This window comes from Crocodylus porosus, unplaced genomic scaffold (assembly GCF_001723895.1).
Source record: "Crocodylus porosus isolate Cpor-Errol unplaced genomic scaffold, CroPor_comp1, whole genome shotgun sequence".
NCBI classification, from domain to species: domain Eukaryota; kingdom Metazoa; phylum Chordata; order Crocodylia; family Crocodylidae; genus Crocodylus; species Crocodylus porosus.
In genome coordinates, this window is record NW_017728931.1 from 54,668,350 (window position 1) to 54,682,204 (window position 13,855).

At 48.4% G+C, this 13,855-nt stretch overlaps 1 protein-coding gene across 3 annotated transcripts in view; it reads left to right on the top strand.

Annotated features, from left to right (window-relative positions):
• The first annotated feature begins 2,074 nt into the window (after positions 1-2,074).
• SEPT3 (septin 3) overlaps positions 2,075-13,855 on the top strand; it is a 27,980-nt gene continuing 16,199 nt past the window's right edge. For 2 of the 3 annotated variants that reach the window (XM_019545043.1, XM_019545044.1), the window contains exons 1-2: positions 2,075-2,416; positions 2,875-3,805. In XM_019545043.1, coding sequence (XP_019400588.1) covers positions 2,902-3,805 — 904 coding nt within the window. In that variant the 5' untranslated portion in view covers positions 2,075-2,416; positions 2,875-2,901. Of the gene's footprint in view, positions 2,417-2,874; positions 3,806-4,990; positions 6,726-13,855 lie in introns of those variants that run through there. The other variant, XM_019545045.1, reaches the window with a different exon arrangement.

Consider the following 13,855-nt stretch of genomic DNA (forward strand, 5'->3'; position numbering starts at 1 on the left):
TGCAAAACTGCAAAATTGTTCCATTTTGACTCCTATGAAGCAGAAACAATTTGAACTTTTTCACCAAATTGTTCTTCTGTTTATTATAATTATTCCGTCAATTATTAGAAACCTGCCATCTCACTAATGTAGCAAGCAGAGGCAAGTCTGTAGATGCATAGAAGTACAGCATGTCTTTTGTCATTTCACCTATCTCTGAAGACCCCAGATTTCTTGGGATAAGATGTGTGAGTGGACTCAGCCTTGTCTGGGAATGACAGGGTTAGGGAGGCAAGAATGTGCTGGGTCATAGGGCAGGAATGGATGTAATGCTAGGATTCTACGCCTTTCAGGCCTTCCACAGACAGCTCATTGTTCCACCCCCTGCTGCTCTTGTGTCCTGTAAACACTGGCTGTGGGTGGGAGAGGGGATAATGATGTTTCTCTTAATTACTGCAAGTAGGTTGAAGGCTGGAAATGGTTCAGGACTCTCAACTGAGACTTTAAGGCTACCCCCTAGCAAGACATAATGCTTGAAGGAGGAGCCAAGCCAACAGGAGCTGAAAAGCCAGACCAAGTCCAAGCTGAGCAGGATTATCCTCAAGGATAGGGAATATAGTTATGACCACCACCTGCACAGCTGCTGGATACCAAACCAGCTGCACTTGCTGCTGTTCCAGCAATGGGAATCTCACTACACATCTCAGTCAATCCACATGAATCCTGTCTTGCAGCACCTCCTCTTATGCATGTCAAGCTCAGCACACACAGCTCTGGCAATGCATGTCAACATTTCCTGCTAAACATATGCTAAGCATCATCTGGAACTTTTTCTGGGGTGCCTTCATACTGGTCTCCTATTCCAGTTCTGGGGAGCCTCCATTCATACAGGTATGCCAGTGCCTGGAGACCTCAGTCCTGGTCCCTAACATCCCATGCCTTTTCAGTCCTGAGGTCCTGCTGACTTTGGGGGAAGTTGTTGTCAGTTCCCAGGAATGCTATGCAACCAGAGACAGGAAAGCCTGACCTTCCCCTTTGATGAAGAACCATGTCTCAGGTTCACACATTGAATCTGGCCATAACATTGCCAGAAAGAAGTCCCTATAACAGCAGTGGAGACCTTAACGCACCTTAAAAATGGCAATTTTAGGCTAATCCTGCTTAAGAGGGCCACATGTCTACAAGCCCAGTGAGAATTAGGGATGAAAGCCAATGCTTCTCTTACTTGTTAAGAGCATAGTTAGAGTTAGAAAGCATAACCCTGGACTTCTGGCGTGTGACATGCTCATAACTCAAGCAGGGCTGGGTCTGACCAGTTCTTGGCTAGAAAATCTTCAGATCTTCAAATATTCTTGGCCAGAAAACCCAAATGCAGCAGAAAGCAGTGCTAGGAGCTCAGCAGGTGACCTATGCTAGTACTTTAGCAATGTCCCACCATGTTTCTGGGTAATGCAGTGCTGACAGAGGCACCCATCTTTCAAAAGAGAGGTAAAGCCAAGGCCCTGAACTTCTCACACCCATTAAAGACCCTGTGACCAAATTTGTGCGAACAAGTGTCAACCCTGCTGTCCTGGCTCTGTTCTAACTTTGACCAGTACATTCTGATGCTCTAAAAATTCTCCTTTAGTCTCTGTTGAACCAGGTCCAATTCTAATTGTTGGACAGCACTGCTGCCAGAGAGGAGCTGCCATGTCCCTCCCTAGCAGAGGTGGAAGTAAGGGGAGTGCATGTGTGGTGAAGAAACATTGCTCCCCATTCTCTCCTTGGGCAGGGACTTGCAGTACTCCAAAACAGTGCCTTCTCCTTCAGAACTGATACAGGAAGAATTCCTCTTCCTGTTTCAATGTATTTTACCTACTACACCCCAGAAGTGGTTGCAGTTAGTGGCTGAGCCAGCCTTATGAAGCTGGCCTATAAAAAGCTTTGTAGCCTGCAGCTGAAAGATGTTCTGTGGAAATGCCAGTCGCTAATATACTCATGTGACCCAAAGCCCTTTTGATTCCCTTGTCCTTGTTTTTCATTTCCTAGCCTGGCATTTCATGACTGTTCTCATTCACTCCCTGCCCACTCCCTCTGGCTGCTGGGGCCAGCTGTGTCCGTCTGGAGCTCTCCAACTCTCTTGCTCCCACTTCTGCCCTGAACAAAGCTGGGAAAAATCTCCTAGAATGAGGAGAGACAAGGAGAAGGCGCAGACATCAGGAGGGATGGGTAGAAAGTGGAAAGGGTCTGGACCCTTCTTTGTGCCTACTTCAGATAGAGAGGAAGCCAGGAGGCCTGGCTGCCTTCTGGTCAGTGCTCCCAGCAGGTGCTGATGTAGTTAAAGCCTCCCACCTGGAACCAACAGTCTGTGGGAGATTTGTGGATAGACTGCCGCCTCTTGTAGACGTGGAATAGACCTGACAAGCTGCCATCACAGTCACTGCTCTCCAAGAGCCAGGTAAGCTCTTACCTTTCTCCTTCATTGTACAATTCTCTTCTGAGAGCTGCATCAAGAGGCCAAAGAGTGGGGGAAATCTGAGACTTCCTTGAGCTGTTCAGGACTTTACATCTGAGGCTGTCCTTGCTCTGGCCAGCTAGTTCAGTATCCTGGGTAGATACTACAGAGAAAGGCAAAGTAACCCCGAAGAACACTGCTGGATAATTCTGGTGGGCTTGGGGGAATTTCTTCCTGACCCTAGGTGCTGCTTAGTGCATGCCCAGAAGCAGGTCAGTTTACAGCCCCAGTAGTTGTCATTCTTCAAGGCAGGGTTGAGGTGTCCTGGTAGAGGGCAGTATGTGGAGGGACAAGTGATGACCTTGCCTATTTGGTCCAGCCAGCCCAGGCCTTGCCAGTAGCATTAATCTGCTCTGCTATGCAGATGGAGACTGATGCTTCCTTTGAATTTGTTTCTCTAGGAAAAATAGAAGTACCAAGAGTTTGGGATGGACAAGGACTTGGCTTCCTCCCCTCACAGGGTCCGCAAATATAATCCCACTCTGGGAGCTGCTCCCAGCCCCAGTCGCATCCCAGGGTTGTCTGTCCGGCCCATGGGAAGTGGGGGACTGGTGCCTCTCAGTCCTGTGCTGAGGAAAGAAATCCGCCTGGACTCTTCCAGCCAGGATGCCACCCGGCCAATCCCCCTTGTGAAGGGGAGACCAAGCACCAAGCCCAGCTGCAGAGTTGGAAGCTCCAAGGAGCAGAGCAGAGTGGAGCTGCCCATCCCATGCCCTCTCCCTGCTGTCTCCAAAGCCCAACCATGGACAGCAGCCAATGGTTTGGCACCCAGGAAACTGACCGCCATCTCACTAACGCTTCGCCGCAGCAGCTGTGACCCTGAACCTGACCGGTGTCGCCTCTCACCAGGCACAATGAGGAGGGAGCTCCAGGCTCCGCTGGGGAAGGAAGCACTAGGAAGAGGGGAGGTGCCTTTGCCATGTCTGCAGCCATTACCAGGGTTACCAACACTGCCCCAGCGGATACCCCTTGGCTGCATGAAGATGAGAACGGACATCAGACAAAACAGTGCCCTAGCACCAGGCTCAGAGATGCCTACCGCTTTGCTACACTCTGGCCCACGCTTCCGGAGATGTTTGGCCCCTATTTCTCCGCTTCCTCCTGTGCCACATCCCATGGACCCATCCATGACAGCAGTGGATAAAGAGGACCATGCGACTGCCATTCAGTACAGTGACCACCATAGCACAGAAGCTCCCCCAGGGCTTGCTGGCAGTGAGAGGATGCCAAGCCCTGTTTTTAAGTTGTGTCCGGAGAGGAAGGCTCTGAGGGGGCAGCTCTCTGCAGCAGATACCACAATGCCTAGTGTTATGGGCACAGCTGGGTCAGCATGTAAGTCCAAAGAAGGGAACTAGATTCAGTTGGGTTTGGAGGGAGAGCGGGGTGAGGGGGCCTTTCTTGAAACATGGGGACATATGAAGGAAATAAAAGGGAAGAGAGAACTGTTTGACATGTTCACAGTTCGTGGAATCATATCCTGACTTTATAATGTTTTGCATATTGATGTCCCAGCTACCACACAATCCTGCTGGAGCAAGAAATACTGCCGGCATGGGGCCAGTTGGCTGTTTCTTTGTCAGATTCTTCTGGAAGATTTTCCTTCCTTTGATATTTTTTAATCACACTTCATAATATTAACGGTACATTTATACATAGTACCTAAAGGGCTAATGAAGGATCAAAAGAGGTAAACATGTTACTGGTATAAATAACATGTGAAACAGTACATCAGAAAAAAATGTTATAGATAGCTGCCTGCCTATCTATAACATGCAGTTGATGCTTCTTAGGTGTCACCTGGCTCCTGTTCTCTGCTCTTCCCTCCCTGTGCTAGTTATAGGGTCACAGTGATATGCTCTCTCAACACCCCTTAGTCTCTGAGACTGCCCAGGGACCTGATCTGCCCATCATATACCTCCTTGCCTATCACAGAGAGATCTAGTATCCTGTTAGATGCAAGAGCTATTGATTAACCATTTCATAACACATCCAGTATTCATTTATAAACAATTTATATTTTTCCCCTCAATATAAAGTAGATACAATCATGACTTGAAAAATAAGAGTTTTTTTTAAGCCTTATCAAGAAATAAGTCTGCTAGCACTTGTTGCCCACCCCTTCCTCCAAGGGGATTCCATCCCTGGTGCATGCTGGGATTTCACAGCAGGGATGGGCAAACTTTTTTTTGATTGTGCGTTGGTAACTTGAACAGAAAAGGCAGCTAATGCTTTTTAGGTGATTGTGTGACAAGCAGGGAAATAGCTAATTGAAATAACTAATGCTCCAGCTATCTCAGGCACCGCTCCTTCATCACGACACCTGCGCTTGATGAAACCAAGGGTGAATCTCTCGGGGGTTGGGGCCTGCGCACTTTCAGAGGAAAGCCCCTTTCCCAGGGAATTCCTGTCCACCAGATATGAGAAAAAGCATTTATGGTCAGGTTTCAAACTGATGTCTCTGAGCAGGCCCTTCCTGCAGGATGGTGATGCCACAGCAGCCTGGCAGAACTTCCCCTAGGCAATGAACAGTGGAATAATCCCACCCCTGAGAGTGGCAGATATTGTCGGAGGAACGGAGGGCATACCCCTGTCAGGCAGAAATTAATTTCCTTAATCCTGTTTGTGGGGCCTAGGTAGCATGCTGCCAAGTGTAGTATAAATACGCAGACAGATGGGTGGACATCATATGCTTGAAGCAGCAATTTGAGATCCGATTTGTAGTTAGACCCAAAATTCACTCTGACGTCAGGCAGACGCAAGCGGCCAGATTCGTGGGCAGCTGCTTACCCTCGTGGAAAATCCATGCGAAGTGCTGCCAGTCTGATTTAGCAGCGTTCTACACCCTGCCTTGTGCCAGCTGTCCCCCCGCTCTCTGCTCCTTCCTCCCTGTGCTAGACACAGGGTCATGGCCCTTTCAGCACCCCTTAATCTCTGCTGCCTAAGGACCTAATGTGTCCCTCGTATAAGTGACAGAAGGTCACAGGCTCTTCTATGGCACTGCAGCCTGGAAAAGCAGGAAAGCAGTGTCCTCAGACTCCCTCCCACCTCATCTCTGCCCCCAGCACTTCTCTGCATCAGGGGCTGCAAGGAGGAGTGGCAGCACTGTGTCAGGTAGGTGAGGACCCTACATCAGATGGGAGATGATTTCCCTGAGGGGTCAGTTTTGCCCATTCAGATGCCTTTTGTCTCCACCACTGGAGCAGCACAGAGTCAAAAAATCAAACCAGCTTTTCACAGGAGGAAGGCAAACCAGAATCTAGCCCAGCAATCCCCACAGAGATGCATGTTAGATCCATCCACCTCAATATTCATCCACAGACACAGGCAGGCTTGCACATGCACAAAGGCACAGACAGACACAGATGCCTACAGGCACACAAAGAGACATACTATATGCACAGTGACACAAAGACACAGATCTCCTTGCCCATGCTGACACACAGGTATTCGCCTGCAGACTCTGCTTCTCCATTGCCCTCCATACTCACATCCAGGGATGCGGGCTCACACTCTGCTTCTGTGTCTGGCCAGCATGGATAGCAACCAGATACCCTGGAGTGGTGGTGCCCAAGGACAAATTCCCCGGGCTGGGATACCTGATTGGCTTCAGTTGAATCGCTCCTGATTTTCCACTGTGTCAGGCCAGAATCTAGCCTTGGGACTGAGATCCCCTACAGGATTCCCTGCCTATTCTTAGTGCTTTCTTAGCACAGCCCTCCAGCAGCCTGGGAAAGGGTTAAACATCCCTCTGAATAAACAAGTGGCTACATCTAGAGATGCTCTGCAGGCAGAAGCATATAAGAATCACTTGGGAATAGGGAGGAGAAGAGGGAGGGAAAATGGGTGTGGGGGAAGCATTTTCAGGGCATGTCTAGCCCATTCATTACAGCACCTCCCTTCCCCACTCTCATGCCCACCAATCCAGGGAGGGTCTTTCAGCAGCTGGGCTGAAGTCCTAGATCCTAGGAAAGGAGGGAGGCAGAGCCTAGGGGAGATTTTGCAGGGATGTTTAATATTCAGGTCACATGACCATGGCAGCAGCAGCAGCATCAGCAGCATCCTTGCTTATCTGAAATATCCAGTGGAGGAAAGGAAAAAAAAGAGCGAGAAGGAGAAAGAGAAAGAAAGAGAGAGAGAGAAAAGCAGAGCTTCTTAGCCAGCCAGGCTGCATCGGTGTCTGGATAAAGAAGTAGGGGGGAAATCCCACCCCTCAGGAGCAGATTCAAAGACAAAGAAAGATTCATGTTCAAAGGTAGGTGGTCCATGCGAATGCTCGCGTGGTTCTGGCAGGGCTCAGAGATGCTGGAGGGATACCCTGATGGTGCAACCTCGCATACATCACCACACACCTATACACCACCATGGGCACTCTGCATGCAGACTATGGGGGCTGGGGAAGGAGGGAAAAGCATTTCGTTCATGCCTTTCTCTTTCAATGGCTAAATCTGGTATGAAGGAGAGAGCATAGGCAGTCGCGGCAGTGATGCTGAAGAGCGGTCACAGAAGCTGCTCCAAGGGAAGGAAATGATCCCAGCTGGTCTAGGGGTGGGAAAAAAATGCAAGCTGCTTTGTAACTGGCTCGGCCCTTGCCGTTCACTGGTGGTTGCTCTCTAGGCGATATGAATGTCACAGTCTAATCCCCAGGCATCAGAGGGGACAGAGTGGGTGGGGCAGGGCTCCTAGACACACACATGGGCCCTGGGGGCTGATAGGGAATTAGAAGCTCATGATCCCAGGCCCCAGACTGGAGAGCACTCTCCGGGTTCCTGTGGAATATCCTCCCAAAGTGGGTGGTGGGATCCATTGACTGCAGGCTATCCATTGTCAGAGCCCTTTAAACCTAGGTTGGATGGGAGAACAAAGAGCAAGCCTAGAGCAGGAGTGGTGGACTGGGGAATGATGCCCTAGTAAGTCGCCTTTATTTCTGGTGTCTGTATCTTCACTGAGGCTCCAATATGCTCTGCCCTAAATTCACCACAGGTTGGGGAGATGGGTTTCTGTCCAGCATAGGCACAGCTGAATTCTGTGGAGGGCACAGCTGAAGAAGGCTGACTTTGGGGAGCAGCCTAAAGGAGGTGGAATAAGTTTCTCTTTCCCACTTGTAATGCCCTTGTCCTTAGTTGGTGGAGGAAAAAAAATTACTGCACTTATGACTATTCAATGTTGCTAGGTACTGGCTTGGACTGGAGTGACCTGCAGTGTAGACTGCACGATGATTATATGGAATAAACAGCTACTTTGAAATCCCAAGACCTGGGGGTTATTTTTCTAATGCATGGTCACGTAAAGACAATGTTACATATACCACTTCTCTCTTTAAATTACTATTACTATAATACCTCTCTGTTTGAATAGTAAGGCCTGCAGGATGCATGGACATTTTGCTTTGATAGCAACCTTTTAGTTTCCCAGGGATGAAGATTAATGTATGTGGGGCTAAATCCTGTGACTGTGAAATCAAGGGGCCTCATTCTCATTTACAGACTGAGGCCTTTGAGCTATCTTGTCAGCAGAAAGGGCCTTCAAGAGCATGAGAGCTGCCAAGGCAGTGTATGGAGGACTTCATTTAAATGGGAATTTTGCCTCTGGCTTCAGTAAGGGCAGGCCTTTGCTGAATGGAAGGAGACAGACACTCTAGATGTATTACAGAAGGATTAAATAGTATTTCATTACCAGAAACTGGGTTTTTTGTGGGTGACTGGCTCTTCCTTTCCTTCTGTGATGCTACTCAGACACAGAACAGGAGGCAGAGGCTGGCAATGGCGGGACTTTTTCATATCTAGGTTATTGGTTCTAATCTGCCCCTAGGACAAACTTAACTGAAAGTCATTTCCATCTGCTCTCCATTCAGCATCATGAGTTTGGGACTATCTTCAGGGCTAAGTGACTAGTGTAAACGTAAGCGGTGGACACATTAGATGAATGAATGTTATTGATGCCGAACAGTAGGTGTGATGATGACTATTTATTATTTGGCAGCACTCACAGTGTTCTTATCCACAGACCTCAATGTACATGACTCAGTGTAAAGAACAGAGAGCCAGCTGTACCATTCTCTTTGAGCACATCCCCCCTCAGGTGTTAGACCCCTTGCTTTTACTTGCTTTGGGGTGAAATCTCACAATTCTCCTATTCTTAGGGCACAGACAATTTGCCATGAGGCAGAGGTGGGCAGGGTTTTACTATGTGTCAGCTGCTCTGCTGTAAGTTCCCATAGCCATCTACTCACCCAGAAGTGTAACTAAGAATTTTGGCACCGGGGGGTTGGAGGTGCTGGGCTGGGGTGAGCTGGGGGTTGAAGTGCCACTAGAGAATCTCCCCTCATGTGAGTCACTGCCATGGCCATTGATGCTGTTGCCTTAGTGCAGGCTTCTGGCACACAGGCCACTGCTGCCATGCTGTGGGTAGCTTCTGTCACCCCAAGAGAACCACTCTCCCGCCCCAGCTTGCCATTCTGGTGCCTCCTCTATATCAGTGTCCAGGGCTGGTGTCCCACTTGCCACCCCTATTTATGCTACTATGTTCACTTCATGATACATAAAAGAGAACCTGTGGTAGCTTAGCCCTCAAGTCAAGCCCAAAAGCCTTGAAACCACTGGCTTTATAGCTTTACTTACCTATGGGGAAGTGTGTTGAATTACCAGAAAGCATGTGCCCATTGTGTGCCAAAGCAACTGCTGGATGTGCATAAATGTCACACACTGAGATGTTTACTTGACTCTGACAGTCCAATACACTATCTTGGGAGTCAGATAAAGAAATACCACACTATATGAGATCAGTACTTGTTAGTGAACACCCCAACATTTGTCACAATACGGTAGTGCCATCCATGGGCAGATCTAGGATTTTGAAAAAGAGGGTAATGGTGGTGTGGCACATCCTCACATAACACTACACACATATTTCTCCACTTAAAAAAAAGAACAAACTTTACTAATATCGTAAGGGGCTAGACCTACATTTTTCAGTTTATGATCAAAGCAAAAAACAAATGTAATTATTGGAACATGTACTAATTTGCTACAGTATATATAAAGTTTTAAAAACCAGAACAAACTAGGCGAAAATAGGCAAAGGCTATTGTAACATTAGTCGTTTAGTCATTATAGTTACCCATACATCTCTTATTCAGATTGATAAAACAAAATCTAGCCTTCTTGAGTGTCTTGACAGTGCCCCCAATACTTTGCTGTCAGTCATTTCTATACCTGAGTGACTATTACTACACCTGAGTTAAGGTTTTAGCTAGAGCTAAAAACAGCCTGCAGGGCTGGGAAACAGAAAAGACACATTAGCAGGAATAGCTAACAGTTGCAGAAGAAAGGATAGTTTGAACACTGAAACATCAAGACCATTAAAAAGGAGAGAGGGTTGTTAAAACCTGTGGAGCAGAGAGAGAATTACTGGAATTAGGAAGATGATAAATGCCGTGAAGTGAACTGACTCAGCACTGCCTGACTAGAAATGCCACTGCCTCTCCCAAGCAGCTGGTTTTAAAGTTTAGGTCGGGGTTGGCAATGGTTTTGGGCAGAGCACCAAAAACACCCGCAACCACGACTTGTAAGATGCTGGCATGCCAGGGGCGGATGGCAGGGGAGCCGCAAGGGGCCTGAGCCTTCTTGTGGCAGTGCTGCTCTAGCTCCTTCCTTGCCATCTGCTCTGAGGTGCATGTGCACCTGCCACCAGCAAAGAGTCAGGCTGAGGCTCCGCAGACCCCAGTGCACCCACTTGCAGCCTCCTGGCTGCCTGCCACATCTGGCCCAGGCACTGGGCAGGCCCTTGCTGCCCGCCACAGTGTCTGAGCTGCTCACACTAAGCAGCAGGGAGGCTACAAGTAGCTGTACCAAACTCCTCAGAGCCCTGGCCCAGCTCATTGCCAGCAGCAGGTGCACGCGTACCTCGAGGCAGATGACAGGGAAGGGGCCAGGGCCACACTGCCACAACAAAGATTGGGCCTCTCACAGCTCCCCCGCTGTCTGCTCCAAGGCACACATGCCAGGCAAAATGCTTTCATGGCCATGCTCTGACACAGGTGCTGGGGGTTGTCTACCCCTGGTTTAGGTGAAGCAGGAATCAAAGGGGGCATTCAACTGCACCACTGTACCGCTCCTCCCCGCCCCACCCCTCCCCACTGCCCCAGATATGCTAATGGTACCACCCTTGTTTTACTGTTATAATGACAGTGGGACACATGTTCACGTCACAAAGACACCAGAGTAGGTCGCACTGTAGGCCCCATGTTGGCAATTTTATTACAAAGATCAAAGGTGGCTGGGTCATGGTAATTCTGCAAGCTCAGGGCTTCTGTATTGAATGGGATACAAGAAGGGAGAATAAGGAGCAATAGAGAGAGGCAATGAAGGATTGCCAAACTCAAACCCTATAAAATCATGAGCCAACCCCCACCCAAATCTTGAGATCTGTATAAAAGTCAGGAGATATGTTAAAAATTATAAGTGGGGAGATTTTTTCTTTTGATTTTGGTGTCTTTAGGGTGGAAGTCACTTTACAGTTTCAAACTTTCCTCAGCAACTGCAAGGATTAGAAACTTACAGTTTTAGATTGAGAAAGCTGAGATTCTCTCACAACCTTTTGACTCCAACAGGTTGGGCTGAAAGAAGAACACTAAATACATAAATAGACTCTCAGTTGAACCCCAAGAGCTGGCTTCCTTGGGGATGGGAGGACAAGGGCTCTAGCAATATGATGATAATACAGTTACTTGTGGCAAACTTCTTGGAGCCTTGTTTATGGCTTCCTCGTCACCAGCTAGAGTAGAAAAAAGGAAGATGATGAGTGAGTGACTCACTGGTGGTAGGCAGTGAAGGGCTCAAAGCCTGGAGTAGAGATGGGAACGCAATACACTTGTTTTCACGGATGTTCCCAGGCACTCCTGAGCTATACTTGTGCCTCAGCAAGATATGTCTGTTCAGCTTAGTGAGCTATACCATTAGAAACCAACCTTTTTGGCAGGCATGTCACAAATTGGCCCCACATACTCCCCAAATGTCATTTCAATGCCTTTCTCTTGCCCAATTTGCTGCTCTGCTTTCTGCTTCTTTCCCTCTGCTCCCTGCCCAATTTGTTTCTCTGTTTTCTGCTTCCTGCTCTGTCAGCCACTATTCTGCTTGTCCCCTGATCTGTTGTGTATCACATAAGAGAGGCTGCCCAATGCCCATGCCGCTTGTGGCACCTCTGCCATAAGTTGGCTGCCCCAGAGCTACATGATAAGGACAAATATTGATTATTGAATATATTTCTCCCCATGCCTTGCTCTGATGGCCATGTATCTCAGGTATTTTCATGGCTCCCTTACATTCTTTAATAGTTTCAACCTTGAAGCACTCTGTGGGCTAGGGATGGGAAACAAAGGTACTAAGAGGCTAAGCAACTTGCCACATATCACCCAGGAGGTCAGTGACAGACAAGAGACGTGACTCCCACCTCTTCTGAATTCCCAGTTTAGTCTCTAACCACTGGACCAGCTTTCTTTTTTCTTCTACTTCCTGTTGGAGGTAGGGGTATTTTCTAGTTTTTTTAAGGTCCTCCACTGCAGCCACCAACTTTCTAATGCAAATGCTTGCCCATTTCAGGATGCGGAGACTGACAGACGTTTCCCAGGGAGTGAGCAGGAGATGCCTCTGTGACTGTCATGTGGTGATGTCTCAAGGTGGAGAGCAGGAGGGAGCGCTGCTGGATGGTGCTGGCAGCAAACCATGGTGTAGAGGCCATCTGGCCACCAAGGGTCAGACAGGAGATGTTTCCACTTGGCTGGAAAAGTGGGGTCAGTTCAGGAGCACTTATGCCATGGGTCTGGGAGAAGTTTGTATGATTTAAGGGAGTGAATGAGTTGGACAACTAGGAGCAGTACAACGATCTGGTTTCTCTCATCTTTAGCCTTCCCTGTCCCTCTGCTTCCTTTCTCCTTATAGACCTCCTCTATGTCTTCATTCCTCTAAGGTCTCCCACCTTTCCCCTTCTTCCCCAGCCTTCCTGTTCCCTTCCATGTTGTTCTCGCTTCCCCAGGGCCAATATGCTTGCGTCTGTTAGGTCCTGATGAGACCCAGGATTTGAGCCAAAGGCTGGGACATCATCTGAGATCCTATCCATGTGCCTCAGCAGGAACAAGGCAAGTGACATTTCTCCATAGTCCAGCAGATGCAGCGGACTCCCCAATTCTGTTGAAGTCAGGTGTGGGCACAGATGGAGGTGAAGGCAGTCACAACAGGGAGAAGGGAGGGGCAGATTAAACTGAAACTAAGACAAAACTGGTTTAAATAGTAATGTAGGACTGGAAGGTGCTTCCCAAGCTATAGAGTCCAGTCCTCAGGCAATAACTAGTCCAGAGGGTCTGCAAGGACTTCCATGACCTTTCTTGAATATCACAACCACAAATCCCCAGGAAAAAACAAGCTAGCGTGGGCTACAGGAAGACAGCAAAAGAGAGGGAAAGGCACTACCATGTGGAAGTTGTTAAGCAAAATGACATAAAATAGGTTGGGACACTGCTAGTCAAAACTAAGACAGTGAGCAAAGCTGTCTACTCACCCTAGAAAGGCTGCATTCAGGAACAATGTGTATCCACATTATTTTTGAATATTGTATCCACATAGCTGCAAGGCCTCAGACACAACGGTAGAAAATGGAAGAACTGCTGGGCCCAGCCTGAAGGCCACTGGTATTCCCACGTATGGGATGTCAAGGGGAAGGCGGTGAGTCAGGAGAGGAAGAGGAGGTTGATCAAACAGAGCGAGAGAGTTGGCTGGTTGAGTTCTTCCGTTTTCTCTGATATCAGGGTTTCCTAGCTGGCAGCAGCTTTGAGAAAGCTGGGAAAAGGCAACCCGAGCCTCCAGGGATGGTCTGTCAGCATGAAAATCACAAACCAGTTGTGATGGGCGTACGAGTGAATTCCAGATGGGAAAAGCCCAGCTTGGCAGCTACTGCCACAACACAGCAGCTGTGGTAGGGAGGACAGGGAGTTCAGAGTTGCCCTAGTGGATATGACTGGGGGTCTTTCTAGCCTCTGTGTTCCCCAGCCAAGCTAAAGCCAAATGCTGTGGACAAGGGTAAAAACACCTGCTTGATTTGTAAATGCAGAAAGGGAGATTTGTTCCTGCCCCTCTTTCTTTCAACAAGCAAGGGTGGATTAAGGTTAAATGGAGTTGGATTAAGGCTAAATGGGGCCAGGAGGCCTCCTGAGTCAGGAGGCCCTGAGCCGTAATCTGCCTCAGCCACTACTTACAATGCAGCCCCGGGCAAGAACTGAGCCAGGGGGTTCTCAAAGGGCTCCAGGGAGGGCTTTGGAGAAAGTTGAAGCCCTTTGGTAAAAAAAGGTTTGTTTTTTCAGTCTTCTTCTCATTTCATAGATTTCATAGACAT